At 41.3% G+C, this 14,188-nt stretch overlaps 1 protein-coding gene across 3 annotated transcripts in view; it reads left to right on the top strand.

The window, feature by feature from the left end:
- FGF1 (fibroblast growth factor 1) overlaps window positions 1-13,827 on the top strand; it is a 74,916-nt gene extending 61,089 nt beyond the window's left edge. For 2 of the 3 annotated variants that reach the window (XM_072990210.2, XM_020807135.3), the window contains 3 exons: window positions 304-505; window positions 11,544-11,647; window positions 12,903-13,827. In XM_072990210.2, coding sequence (XP_072846311.1) covers window positions 337-505; window positions 11,544-11,647; window positions 12,903-13,097 — 468 coding nt within the window. In that variant the 5' untranslated portion in view covers window positions 304-336 and the 3' untranslated portion in view covers window positions 13,098-13,827. The remainder of the gene's footprint in view (window positions 1-303; window positions 506-11,543; window positions 11,648-12,902) is intronic. The other variant, XM_020807145.3, reaches the window with a different exon arrangement.
- The last annotated feature ends 361 nt before the right edge of the window (window positions 13,828-14,188 follow it).

Raw genomic sequence — 14,188 nt, 5'->3', positions numbered from 1 at the left:
TGTTTTGCATATATGCCAGCTGCATTGATTATTTCTGGTACAAAATGTGGAACAGGAAGAAAAAAGGAGAAAATTTTGTGATGCTTTTTTTTTTTTTTTAAAGAAATTTCCTGTAATATCGGGATCAAACATGAAAAGGCAGTACATTCTGTGGCTGATTCCATGAACAATTAGCCTATTTAAAATAGTACTGCTATATACAAAAGTCTCCGTACGTTTCACTGGAGAATGCTCACCTTCCTTTGAATATATAATTGCAGTATGGCACACATTACTATTAGGCCTGTTGAATTAATTTTCCAGGACTGAAACCCTACTTCCAAGAGAGGACAAGAAATGGCTGAAGGAAAAATAACAACATTCACAGCTCTGACAGAAAAGTTTGACCTCCCGATGGGGAATTACAAGAAACCCAAACTCCTTTACTGCAGCAATGGAGGCCACTTCTTAAGGATACTTCCTGATGGCAAAGTGGATGGCACAATGGACCGGAATGACAGACACAGTAAGCTCTCATTGAGGCCTTTTGGACTTTCTACCATGCTTTCTATTTTTATTTATTTATTTATTTATTTATTTATTTATTTATTTATTTATTTATTTATTTATTTATTTATTTATTTATTTATTTATTTATTATGTATTAGACTTCTATCCCACCCGTCTAAACCAAAGGTCAACCTCTTTCACACTCTCTGTCCTATGATAGATCCTTCTGCTGATGGGCCAGTGAACCTCTAAAGTAGAACCTCTCTGTGTTGTAAAGTATTCTGGGACATGTTCTAGAGTGGTCTGCTGGGTCTCACTACAGGAGGAGCTGAAGGCCAAACTACACCTGAGGTCAGAGATGCAGTTACACAGCCAACATGGAGTCCCAATCCACACTGAGATCCTATGTGGTGATTCAAGGACTTTAATCCTTTGCTCTGCCCCACTCCAACCCACCCTCCCATTGCCCAAATACAAATGGAATCCTTGCACCTACAACTGGCATTAGAGAGGGAAGGGTCCGATTTATTTAATAATCTAGCTGAGCTTGCAGCAGGCTGCAAAAGTGCTAATGGCTCCTTGTTCCTCAAGGTAGCATTACAGTTTGGATCAGGGTCCCCTACATGGGATATTTGCCAAGACACTGAAAGCTCACTTAATAACAAAGCTTTGTGATTAACATCACAGATAGTCTGATCTGTTGTGTCATATCTGGTAGAACATGCTGAACACAAAAACGTATTCTTTTGTTTATGATAATGTGCCCCCACTCTGCACAATAAATTAAATCAGCAAATATCAAATATCAAACTCACTGTCAGAACTACATGATTTAGAAGGGCTAGCCAAAAATTCAGTGTAAGCAAAAACAGGAAATAGATGAGTTTGCATCAGTGATTACACACAAGGCAACAATGGGCAGCAGGGATCTGATTCTTTTGTTACACATGCTCATTGAACATTCAAATGGAAGCTACACTCCTGTTAATGGGAACCCTGTAACTGGGGACAAACCCCTCCCTGTGCACCCATCCCTTGCCTTCCAAGGGGCTTAGCTCAGACCTCTAATAACACAAAAGGAAAGGGTGAAACCTATTGCTCTTTCATTTAAGTCTGTCGACTGATCTCAGACCCTGAAGTTGATTGGAAAGATATCTATCCACAGAAATGTCCCATTATACAAACCTGGAATGAGGTGGGCAGGATAGCAGTATGCAGAATTCTGGAAGTTGTAGTCGAAAGCCAACAGTGTCTGTGCACTGTTGATTCAGCCAGTTGAAAGTTTTCTATATTCGTTTATCAATTTTATCAATCTCAAACAAAACACGGGATGTTATTTTTTTTAAAAGCATAGGTGATGCCAACCTGCATCTCACCTGTACTACCTCAACCTTTGGTAGGACCTTGTATAAGAAAAGTGGAAAAAGACACCTCATCATTTAGCATTTTCTCAGCCCCTTCCAATTGTGAAGGAAGGAGAAAAAGTAATTAAGTGTAATGATGAAATGCAGAGAATTTTACAGATATCATCGGTTGCCAGAAAGACAAGTATGTGGCTTCTATATCATATCAAGACCTGTAGGATTTATGGATATACAGTACTGTGAGAACCTAAGATGCATTAGAAAAAACAATAATGGTTGGAAAGGTTGAAAGAAGAACAAATATAAAATGGCTTGACCCATGAGACTGACTGACCGTAAAAGAAGTCACAGCTTTCAATCTGCAAGAGCTGAGCAGTGCTGTTAATAATAGGACCTTTTGGGGGTCAATAATTTGTAAGATCACTGTAAGTCAGAAGCGATTTGACTATATGTAACAGTAACAGCTGCTTACAAGTGGCAGCCAATGAGTTGATAAGGACATGGAGAAATGCTCAGTGTGATGCCATTACATCACATGTTGGAAAATGGTATGATGTGCCATTTTTCTAGGTGTAGATGAATGGAAAGTATGCATCCTCTGTAACCTCTGGCTAGGCCCTAGTGTTTCAGGTTGGGTTGCGTTGGGTTTTTTTGTCCAGCATAAAATGTCCCCTCATCTTTGGTCATTCTTCCTGTACAGTATTTGGAATTCCAAACCATAGGAGAAAATCAATGGTATGCCTTTTGCAAAGCACAGAGAAAATGGCAGCCACTGTACCATGAACCCAACTTTGAGTCACAGGAACACTTACATCATTCAAACCACTGAGAAACCAGGAACTAGCATAGATTTCTCCAGATTTTTCTAAAATATTTCAGTATTTGGAAGCAGCCTGCACAACAAATCTCTATGACTGCTTTCTCTGTGTAACCCTACGTACTCTACTTACCTTGTCTGTGTGTATATTTGGGCTAGAGCTTTTATGCAAACCCAGTTCTTTTCTAAAGTAACATAAGGTCACTTTCCGTATGCAGTTAATTAACTGATCTTTGCTCTTTTCTTTTTAATCAAGTCATCTTGGCAAGGATTTATATAATTGTTAAAATTGATGTTTTTAAATGCTTTATGATGCTGTTTCTGTGACGTTTTATTATGTATGTAGGCCGCCCCGAGTAGACTTTGTCTATGGGGGGCGGGGTAAAAATCTAATAAAAGTAAATTAAAAGTAAAGGAATGCATTTTATCACAATTTTATATAGGATCTGTTCTCAGCTCAGATTCATTTTCCTTTTACCCTGCACAGCAATGTATTAGAAATTCCTAAGGGAACAGAATCTGCTGAAACACTTATTTCTGTGTTTTTACATTGTGAAGAAAGGAAATGGGAAGGCTGGAGAACACACAGTAGCAAATTATTCCCGCCTTAAAACTACAGTATGTAGTTTATTCTAGCAATGGTTATGAAAGTCGGTTTTCTTCTAGGGTTTTGAGCTATATGAAATCTTCAAGGAAAGGTTACCTGTTATTCCCTAGCTGGAAAACTGGGGAATCCAAACAAACTAGCCATTCCATGATCAATTAGTTAGGCAGGGCACAGTGTGATGTGGAGCTACTGAGTGGCCTAATGTTTGACTAAACCTGAGTATCTGTTCTTGTGGAAGGCTCCACTTCGATGCCTTCAGCCTGAAGACCAAGTCCTTTGGAAAACAGCTGGCTGCACAGCAGCTGCACTCTGGAGATGAGTGATTCAAAACAACCTGCCACCACTATTGTTGACCTCTTCTTTCTCACCCTCCTTCCCTGTAGGTGTGCATATGTGGAAGTGTGTATATGTGAAAGTGGATGGCATGGATGACATAGGCAACAGGAGACCAGGCAGCAGCAAGTGGGTCTGCTGCCACCCCACGCACTATACAGTCTGAGATAATTGCTTCACTCTGGACCCATCAGACTGCTATACCTGCGCAGTATAGATACATAAGAACCTAAGAAGAGCCCTGCTGGATCAGGCTAAGGGCCCATCCAGTCCAGCTTCCTGTATCTCACAATGGCCCCACCAGATGCCTCTGGGAGCACACCAGACAACTACATGCATGTCTCCTGATCCCCCTCCCCTTCATCTGGCATTTGGAGGTACCTTCCTTTGAAGCCTGGAGATTATATATCCCCATCATGGCTTGTAACCTGCAATGGACTTTTCCTCCAGAAATCTGTCCAATCCCCTTTTAAAGGCATCTAGGCCAGATGCCATCACCACATCCTGTGGCAAGGAGTTCCACAGACTGACCACACACTGGTTAAAGAAACCTTTTGTCTGTTCTCACTCTCCCAACACTCAATTTGAGTGGATGTCCCCTGGTTCTGGCATTGTGTGAGAGGAAAAAGAGCTTCCCTCTCTCCACTTACTCCATCCCCTGCATAATTTTATGCATCTCAATCATGTCCCCTCCCTCAGGCACTTTTTCTGTAGACAAAAGAGCCCCAAACGCTGTAGTCTTTCCTCACAAGGGAGGTGCCCCAGCCCAGTCATCATTTTAGTCGCTCTCTTTGCACCTTTTCCAGTTCCACGATGCTTTCTTTGAGGTGCAGCAACCAGAACTGTACACAATACTCCAGGTGTGGCCTTACCATATGTTACTAGTGTCTTTATAAATCAAATGCATAAAGATGTGACTAATTTTTCATTCATATATGCTTGGAACATTTGACACATTGAAGTGTGAGAATTGTCCAAAATCCTGAAATCCCTTGTCAAAGGTAATGAAAAGTAAGATGGTAGCCGATGATCCATTATAATCACCTTCACTGTTATTACAGTCCAGAAGTCAGTACGCATAGTGCTCCAGTATGCACTGGAACACACTCTCAAAATGCACTAACTTCATAGTAGAAGCTCTTTCCTGTCCTGTGTGTACATTGCGCTGCTGAGCATTTACTGGAACACAGCTGGACTCCCTGCTGCAGGATGTGCTGAGAGGACAGAGTCAGGCACACTCTCCAAATTCTAAGAAAAGCACTTTTTAAAAAAGTGGGGGGAGGGAACCACAGGAATATGTGGTTTCTCTCACCCTGCCCCAGTTTTACTCTCTGGCTTGTTTCTGAAGTCGGTCTATGGTAGAGGTTTAATTACAAATGCCATTTACACACTCACATTCACACACACTCAATAGTGGACTGAATGAAAATGACCTCATCCTGAGTAAACATAGCAAAGGACAGACGGGAAGTCTCTAACTGAGAGTAAACTGGCATGTAACCTTTCTGAAACCCTGTTCAAGCAACAGAGGCTGGAAAGCAAACAAGGAGGGAATTCTCCCAAAGCTACAGAGGTGGTTGCCATTTCCAAGGAACATGCAGATGGCAAGATGCAGAAGAAGGTGGCTTTTTTCGAAAGATGGGCCCTGCATCTGGATCCACAATACACAGAGCAATATTGGATCGGGTTTGAGAGTGAGATTGGGGCAAGTTGTTGCCAGTGACTATCTACTCCTCAAAGTGAGCCCACCTGGGCACCCAATGCAGATATGCGCCTTGGCAAATGATGAACCCTTTACTGGCTTTGTGAAAAGGACAGGATCCAAACAAATGCCTAAATAGCTATATGTATACACAGCATGCTTCTATTTTCTTGAAAATCAGTCACCCTCATTGTCCCCATGAGGAACAATGTTTTTCAAACTTAGCAAAGTTTCATGCATGGCATGAGGTGGGCTGTCTCTTGCTCTAAAGAAACCAATAAATTATACCCGGCATACCTTTTGTTGCTCCTTGGTTCTCAGCCAGGGGAGTTTATTTTAACAGGAACCTGGAAGAAACTGCTCTTACAATTAACAATAATAATTGTGTGCCATGAAGTCCATTCTAACTTGTGGCAAGCCTCCCAGGGTTTTCCAGGCATGGAGTACTCAGAAGTGGTTTACTAGTCCCTTTTTCTGATGAACACCCAGGAACCTCCCAGGGGGGAGCAAAGACAGCTTGGCTTGGAGGGGTGTACAAGTGAAGGAGGGGGTGGGGTTCATGCAGAAAGGAACCAGGGAAGGGGTAACTCTCTCCTCCCGAAATTGCAAAACTTCCCAGAAAACACTTTGCAACCCCCTTGATGTCATGACCCACAGGTTGGGAACATGTGGTCTATATTCTGTGAAGAAATTCACTGGCCAGAATCCTTTTTGTTTACATGGTTGCATAAGGGGGACCCCATAAGCACACATACCCGTCACATTCACAAGAGCAGTCATGCAAAGGGGTGTTGGCTGGAAGGGGAATACAGCAGTGCAAATTATTCTTACATGTACCATATTTGTCCGTGTATAAGACACCCCCACGTATAAGACACCCCCCATTTTTCTAACCCAAAGTTAAGAAATCGAAGTGGGGTTTAGCAAGTGGAGGGGAAAGCAGCGATCAAAGCCCTGCAGGGTCACTTTGATCCGTGCTTTCCCCTCCACTTGTTTTTGTTCTCTCCTCAACTTACTTCCATGTATAAGACGACCCTCAATTTTTAGTCTAAAGATTTTAGACAAAAGTATAGTCTTATACATGGAAAAATACGGTACATTGCTTCCTCCACTTGGGTTTTGGGCAATTTCTTTTGCTAAGCCATCTGAGGCCCTGTTCCCAGAAATTCTTTTCTGACACCGTAGCTCAGGAGTAAGCAGCAGTCGCTATCCAGAAGTTTGGGTATGGTAACACCCCTAATCTCTCACCACTGGCTGTAGTGGTTACAGATGATAGGAAATATATGCCAAATAAGCAAACAAAGCACACACACAAAAATAAAACAGACCCCCCCACCCAACCATCTGGAGAATTACAGTTTCCTACCCTGATGTAGGCACTTAAAAATACAACCATATGGAGGTGGCACAAGTGGCAGGCGTTTATATGAAGCAGCTTTCTAAGCAGTTCAGACAGTTTTCATTTCCAAAACACAAACAAAAGAAATAGAAGTAGCATGCTGAAAAAATGCACCAGGCCTGTGAAAAGTTGTTTGTGACACCCAAACACCTAGAAATGCGCCTATTTCTTTAAACAGCTATCACACCTTAGTGGGCCCTTTGCATAGAAGGCAACTGATTCCATAGTGATTGTAATAAATGCTGGATTAAGAGTCACAGATCCGTTGTCAGATGGAGAGGGCACATTAGAAGTCATAGAGAACTGTCATGTAAGGGTCATCCCGGACCAACTGGATGATATTGGTATTTTCCCCACCATCCAGGCAATACAAAACTTAAACTGGAATCAAAAGTGACAAAAAGTGACAAAAACTTTGGTTTTGCAGATTTTTTTAAAGCTGCTTCTTGTAGGTGGGTTTGCTGTTGTTGGCTTTGTTGTTTCAGTTTCTACTGAGACAAAGGTCATGCTTTTCATGTTGGAAACTTTCAATTTAGTGCTAATCTACTAAAATAACAACAGCAAAAGAAAAAAAAAACCAGTAGAGAAGCTGCTTTCTAACGGATTTTCTCAAAAATTGTAAAAGAGTTGCTTTTAAAGACACCAAACGTTCTATCCGAATAAGCCCACAGTCTATGTATACTTGCCAGTAATCCATTTATGTTATTCTCCTGTACCACAATGTTTGTAGTATCTGTGCTAAATCCAATGTTACTCCTACCTGGAGTACATAGATAAAGTGAATAAGTTAGTTAACAAATCAGCGTTAATTTCAAAAGGTCTACTCTCCTTCCACATGAAACTGGACTGCAACTCCTGTCAAACATGATGATAAATTATGAAAGTTGTAATTCAACAACATCTGGATGGACACAAATCAACCACCTCTGTTTCAGCCTCTTGTTACTTATATTTGAAATGCGAGGATAACAGAGGGACTGGTGAATTTGTTTGCAATTCAACCCAGAACACTAAAAGCGTTCAGAGCTTGCGGATGTTAACGTTTTTGGATGACAAAGGGTCATCCACCAGTCAGGGTCACTGGGGCAATTTGAGTGTTCTTCTTCTAAGTAACTTTTCTCATGTTCAGCTCCTACATCTGTAGGAATTAAGGCCTGGCATCTGAAAAATTGTTAGACCCCTTTTCATTCTGAAACAGTTGGAGAGACTTCCTTCCCATGGTGCTGAAAATGCCTCCTTTGGTCTTTGGTGAAGCTGCTGGAAATGGTCTTGGTTTTCTTTTAGTAGAAAGCATGTCCCACAGAACTCAGTCCATTTTGAAGTTTTAGAGTGCAGATCCTCTTGTGTCTTAAGAACATACACAAATTCCAGAACCATCCCTAACATTGGACAGAGGGAGACAATGGTCCCAGGTGGCAGATATTGAGAGGCAAAAGCAGTCACTTGGTGGTTCCTCCTGAGCTTTCCCCCTCCATTACTCCCCTTTTGTTGGAGGGCAGAGGTTCTTATGCCTTGTAACTCCCTAAACTGACCTGATGCCCTCAGGGCTAGTGAAAGATGCTATGCCACCATCAATATGGAACTATGAATAAACTGGCATTCTAGCCAGTTTTTGTATCTGAAATGAGGGACAGGGTGCTTCAGGAAGCAAAATAAATTCTGACTTATTACAACCTTTGGTAGCATTTCCTAGGTATAAAGCACTCAGGAGTGGTTTACCCAGTTCCTTCTTCTGGGGTTGCTTTGAGACTGCAGCTTGCCCAAGGCTACGCAGACTGGCTCTTCTCCAAGGAGACACAGTGAGGAATTGAACTCTTGACCCTTGGCCCCACAGCCAGGTACTCCAACTCACAGAGCTATCCAGCCAGCTTTTAAATGTATGGTCCTTATATGGCTTATTATTTGTCATTTATTGTGTTAAATAGGCATTCCACTTTTCCCCTAATGGCCTCTGTCTCCATCTCTCTCATATACATTTTACCCTCATGATCACCCTGTGAGGTACATAGGTCAGGATGAGAGAAAGGGGCAGGTCTGAAATCACCTTGTAAACCTCTTGGTCAAAGGGGGGTTGGAGCCTAAGTCTCCCACTCCCTTGTGCAACATGCTCAGTAACCCCATCTCGTTATTTCTCAACCTATGTACTTGTATATACAAGTTGAGTTTGGTGTTATTGCTAAAATTCTGTTGACAGTGCCCACTACATTTGTCTGAACTTTGGAAAGCCATCCAAGCTAATGGCTTCATCTCCACATCTTGTGGTATCAAAGAGTTTATCCAGACCTTCCCAATGTCCAGCTGTGGTTTTTTTGATGATGGATTGCTCTCCTCTGACAGGTCAGCCAGCACAGCTATGAAGGGAAAATGCGAAGGGAAAAAACACCTTTCCCCATCATGCACCACTGTCTCACTAGAGACTTCTTTTCTTTTCTGGAAACACTTTGTATGTAGCCAGTATTGCTTCCTAAAGAGGTATGTTTGTTAGTTCATGCCAGAAATGAGCTTAGAGTAAATGAGCTATTAAACTTGGACATCCTGATGAAAAAAATATTTACAGAGGAAACTCCTCAAACGGATATGTGCCAGTGGAATAACCCTCATTATAGAGTAAAAGTCTTGGTGCTGACTATGGAAGTACACTTGGGTGGTGCCTTCACTTCCTACAGCCATTTGAGCTCATATATGCCAATAGCATTTCTATAGATGGATAATGATGGATATAGTGTAGCCCTGGCTCTAGTGACAGGAGCAAGAACCATTTAGCTAAATTCCATGCTCTGAGCCCCACAGATTTTGGACAATTCTGACATTCACCAGCATCAGAGAAAAATTCATCCAGTGCTGCTTAATGAATGTAACCTATCACAAAAGACCAGAATTCTATTGTACAACGTTTTGTTGTGCCACTGTGATGGTGTCATCAGCCACAGTCACCTGAGGGGAATTACAAGCTTCCTACTTCCCCTCAACCCAGGTTCCAATGGAAGTGGGGAGAGAACTTGTTGATGTTTGAAAATCAATGCTGCCAGTTCCACAAAATGGCCAAGTTAATGACATGATCACAGTAATTCAGTGTAAAGTTCCGCAATAGGATTACGCCTAGTACTAAATGAGGATTTCCCCTTAAATTTAGGTTCCAGCACATGCAAATATGGATTTTGCAAATCTAGAGGAAAGCATACATTTGGGTAAACATTAATCAACAATTTTCTATTGTTGCGGCAAAGACTTACTGCTATATTCTAATGTAAAGAAAAGGAATGCAAGAAGCAAAACAGTTTCTATGAGAGTCAGAATTTACAACTCCAACATAGAACTATTAAAGTCAAAATTTTAGGTTTTTAAATAAATGTTTAAAAGATAAATTAAAATAGATTTTTAAAAGAATGCAAACACTATTTTTGATACTCTCAATAAGAACATCAGTCTCTAAATTAGGGATGTGAACTTTTAAATTTCACTGTGGCCACGTTTTTTGAGGTGTAACCTGTCAGATGGTGGAGCCATAGTGGGCAGGAGCAATAATAACGTTCAATTCACTGCACACATTCATCAAGCAATCATTTGCCCTACACTGTCTCCTATTCACACACGCGTGCACACACACATCCATATACCATCCATTTTCCTTGCTTGGTGCTGCAAAGGCAGATCTTCTTTCATAGTGCTCAACATCAAAGCCAAGAAAGCTAGTAATAAAGGACAAAATAATACTTGACTAGTTTCCCTGCTTAGCCTTGCCCTCTCTGCAGCTCCATTTCCCCACTTGATTAGCTTGCTATGCAAGCAGTGATGAAGGAGGAAGGGAGGTTGACTCTTGCCCTCATGTACCACCTCCAAGAAACAATGAAACAGATCCTAAGTGGGGAAGGTACAACTTTGGAGAAGAGAGGGCCAATGAGAGGGGTCAGGTCTTAAGTATTACCAGGTCAGTAGCATCTCCCTCTCTGTTATTCGGGGCCAAATGCTGGTACCAGGGAAGGGTCCTTGTGATTTCATGGTGTGAGGCAGGTGAATGCAAATACGCTTGTACTGACCCACCACCACATGTGAACTAGGACTGGGTGGAGCTGGGTGCTTAGGCTTTACAGTCATTTCATACAGAAAAATCTATCTTTCCCCTTCTCTGGTGTTGCAAACCTTGAAATCCATCTCCTTTCCTGGAGACTGAGGGCCATGTTCAGAGAAAGCCATTTCTAGAAGGAATGCTCCCTCAAGTGGCAAAAAGAGGTGTCACAGTGAACACACAAGAAAAGGAAAAACACATCTGCACATCTGGACTATCCCTCTAATGTAAACAATGGCTTCTTTTGCATGTCAGATTCCAGCAACACAACACACCTAACAAAGCAGATGACATTGATGGGGTGTAAATGTTGTGTTAAGAAACAGGAAACACACACATTCCTCTGAACCTGGGCTTTGACCCCTTGAGAAGTCCAGCAGTTCCATGAGACCTGAGCCAAAACCCTGAGACTTGGCATGCTTAGTCATGTGTGGGCAAGGCAATGGCCTACAGGTTACATGCAGCTCCTTACCCACTTTTATAGGTAGGTCCCTGTGTCCTCTGCACTGTTATTCTGAGATATATTTATTTATTTACTTGCACATGTTTACATACTTAAGCAAGGAGAACCATGTTCCAGGCATTGACTAACCCTTTGATTGTTGGAGTTCTTACTGCTCTTCTCTGAATGGCATTTACATCCCACAGTTCTTCCAGATTGTTCAGAGGAGTGGACATCTTTGGCTTTAGTAGTAGGGTGACATCATGTGCCTTCAGAACCCTTTTTTTACCTTCCTGGCGGTGTTGTTTTTATTTTCCACTGCAGTTCAGTTGCTGCTGACGGCAGAGAATGTGGGTGAGGTGTACATAAAGAGCACCGAGTCCGGACACTACTTGGCTATGGATGCCAGTGGACGTTTATATGGCTCAGTAAGTATGAGGTTTCCGTGGGATCAGGAATGGAGAGGCTTTGAGGTCTGCAGAAATCTTGTCGCACAGGGTAACATAACCCACAAGCAGCAATTAGCTGCTGTTTGTTGTTTTTGCAGCTGGATTCCCACCTCTTTGCCCAGCTTTATTTCTGGAAAAACAAACAAAACAATTGGAAACAAAGTTCCAAAATACTTTCAGATATTGGATTTCATCTTTGGAAGGGAGCAGTGCTTCTTCCTTCTGCTGCCAAATCACAGAGGGTGATGCCATTAGCAACACCGAGCCAAATATAACTCTACGGTAAACAATCAGGAGGAGAAGTGCAGTCCACGCTTCTCGTCCATTAACCTGGAGGGGTGGGAAGAGTTACTGGCAACCTTGACAGAGAAGGGACTGACTTGAATGAGCCGTGATGAACTGAAGACATCAAAGAGCCAAAGAGTTCACCTGGCTGTTTAGGCCAGATGTGGTGCAGACAGGTGTCCAAGGCTTGCCCGCCCATGTGGATCAAATCCAGTAGGTCTCTCCCACACTCATCAATCTAGTAACAGTTGTTCCAGCCCTTTAGTTTTATCAGCACACTCTGTAAGTTACTTTTAACAAGTAATTTGTTCCTGTTAGTCATTATTCTTTGTTATCGACTTGTTACAATGCTTAAAAGTAATTTGTTGCACTGATAGTTATTATTTTCTTTTTAAAAGCAATGTAAAGAAAACGGTCTGAAAAGAGAATTTAAAACCCAAGTCAAAATGTCTTTAAAATGTCTGAAAATATCCTTGAAATATATCTTTTAAAAACTAGAAAATGTTACTCACTGCACCTGCAAAATAACTTAATGCTCACATTATTTCTGGAATGTAACTTTGCTACACCAAAAGTAAATAGCTTATTACAAGTAGTAACTATGGCTCAATTGAGACTCTATACTTAACACAGAAAAAAAAAACACCACATAATTCTCTGGAAGTAGAGAGCATCTGCCAGAGCAATCAGAATGTAAACTAAGACAGCATTTTAATTCCTGATTACTAGTCACAGAATAAAGCAAAATAATTTACAACCTACAGGAGATGAGAAAAGCCTGTGGGATTAAGATCACATGGCTTAAGGATCTGCCACTTCTAACAATGAACTCTCTGTAGCATCTTGTACAGCCCACCATTACATGTAACTTGTTACTTTCATGCTCTGGCTGACAGAAGAGCATTTGCTTCCCATTATGAATGCCCCATCCTTTTTTTCTTTACTTCAGCAGTTGCCAACGGAGGAGTGTTTGTTTCTGGAAAGAATGGAAGAAAACCATTATAACACTTACACATCAAAGATGCATGCAGACAAGAACTGGTTTGTCGGCCTGAAGAAGAATGGGAAAACCAAACTGGGGCCACGGACTCATTATGGCCAAAAGGCAATACTTTTCCTTCCCCTGCCTGTGTCCCCTGAGTAGACAATTCTTCCATGGAGTAAAATGTGTCTGTTAGAACCTACAAGGCAGTCACCTTTCTCCCCCGCCCATTTTTCTCTATCTCTCACAAAAGAATGTGAAAAATAAGAGTGAAAGTGAGTGAGATGGGGAAAAAAATGAAATGATTTCATAGAATGTGTATGTCTAATGCTAGTATAAGGCAGTGGCATTCTATAGTATTGCCTTCAAAATAAATCAGTTACAGCCATAGATAGGCACATAATGTACAGCTCTGACATATATGTAGCTATATATGCAAGAAAGTCATATATGTAACAAAGCTTCCCTTTTAAAAAACAACTATTCAACTATATGGTCTCAGTTTCAGAAACATGTAAGGCAGTTTTTAATAATTATTGTGTATCACATGGAAGCATAAGCAACATTACTAAATATATTTAAAATAATTTGACTGCTTATTTTTAAAGCCAAGATGAACTAATAATGCTTTATTTTTCCTCCAAATCACTGTGCTTTAGTTCATTATAACATCTGGTATAAGTAATATGTATTTATTTATTAATTAATACTGTATGTCATGTAAACTGTTGAACAATTTTAAGTACATACAACTAATATTGTATCTGATATACAAATCCCTGCTCTCCCCCTCAAAAATGAACTACACAAAAGTTGGAAGACCGTGATAATAATTGTATGTTGAAAAAGAATTATAATGAACAAATTCAAAAATATAACAGAGAGAAGAGTGTGGATTGGATCTGGGTTTATGATTAGGTAGCCGGACTAACAAAATATTTCCATGGCCACTTTCCTAAACAGCAGCTCCTCTATTCCCCCAAATGCTACACACAGGGTCAAGGCTCCTGCTGAAGTGGGGAGCAGGATAGGGTGTGGGACAGAAAATGACTCTCATTAAAGAAAATGGCATGACTGCAGACTAACGGCATGTTGTTACGAGCGGGTGCTGATAAGTCTTGAGCCTTTCCCAGAAATAATTGAGCTAGGAAGCTGTAACAGCCACACTATTCTACATATTCCCCTAGGAAGTCGGGAACTTCTTTGGCCTGGGGGAACCACTGTACCTCCATTCCTTAAACTGTTCCTGTGTC

Source organism: Pogona vitticeps, chromosome 2 (genome assembly GCF_051106095.1).
Source record: "Pogona vitticeps strain Pit_001003342236 chromosome 2, PviZW2.1, whole genome shotgun sequence".
Taxonomy (NCBI): Eukaryota; Metazoa; Chordata; class Lepidosauria; order Squamata; family Agamidae; genus Pogona; species Pogona vitticeps.
Note: the sequence above shows the minus strand (reverse complement) of the source record. Positions and strands in the feature narration are given on the sequence as shown.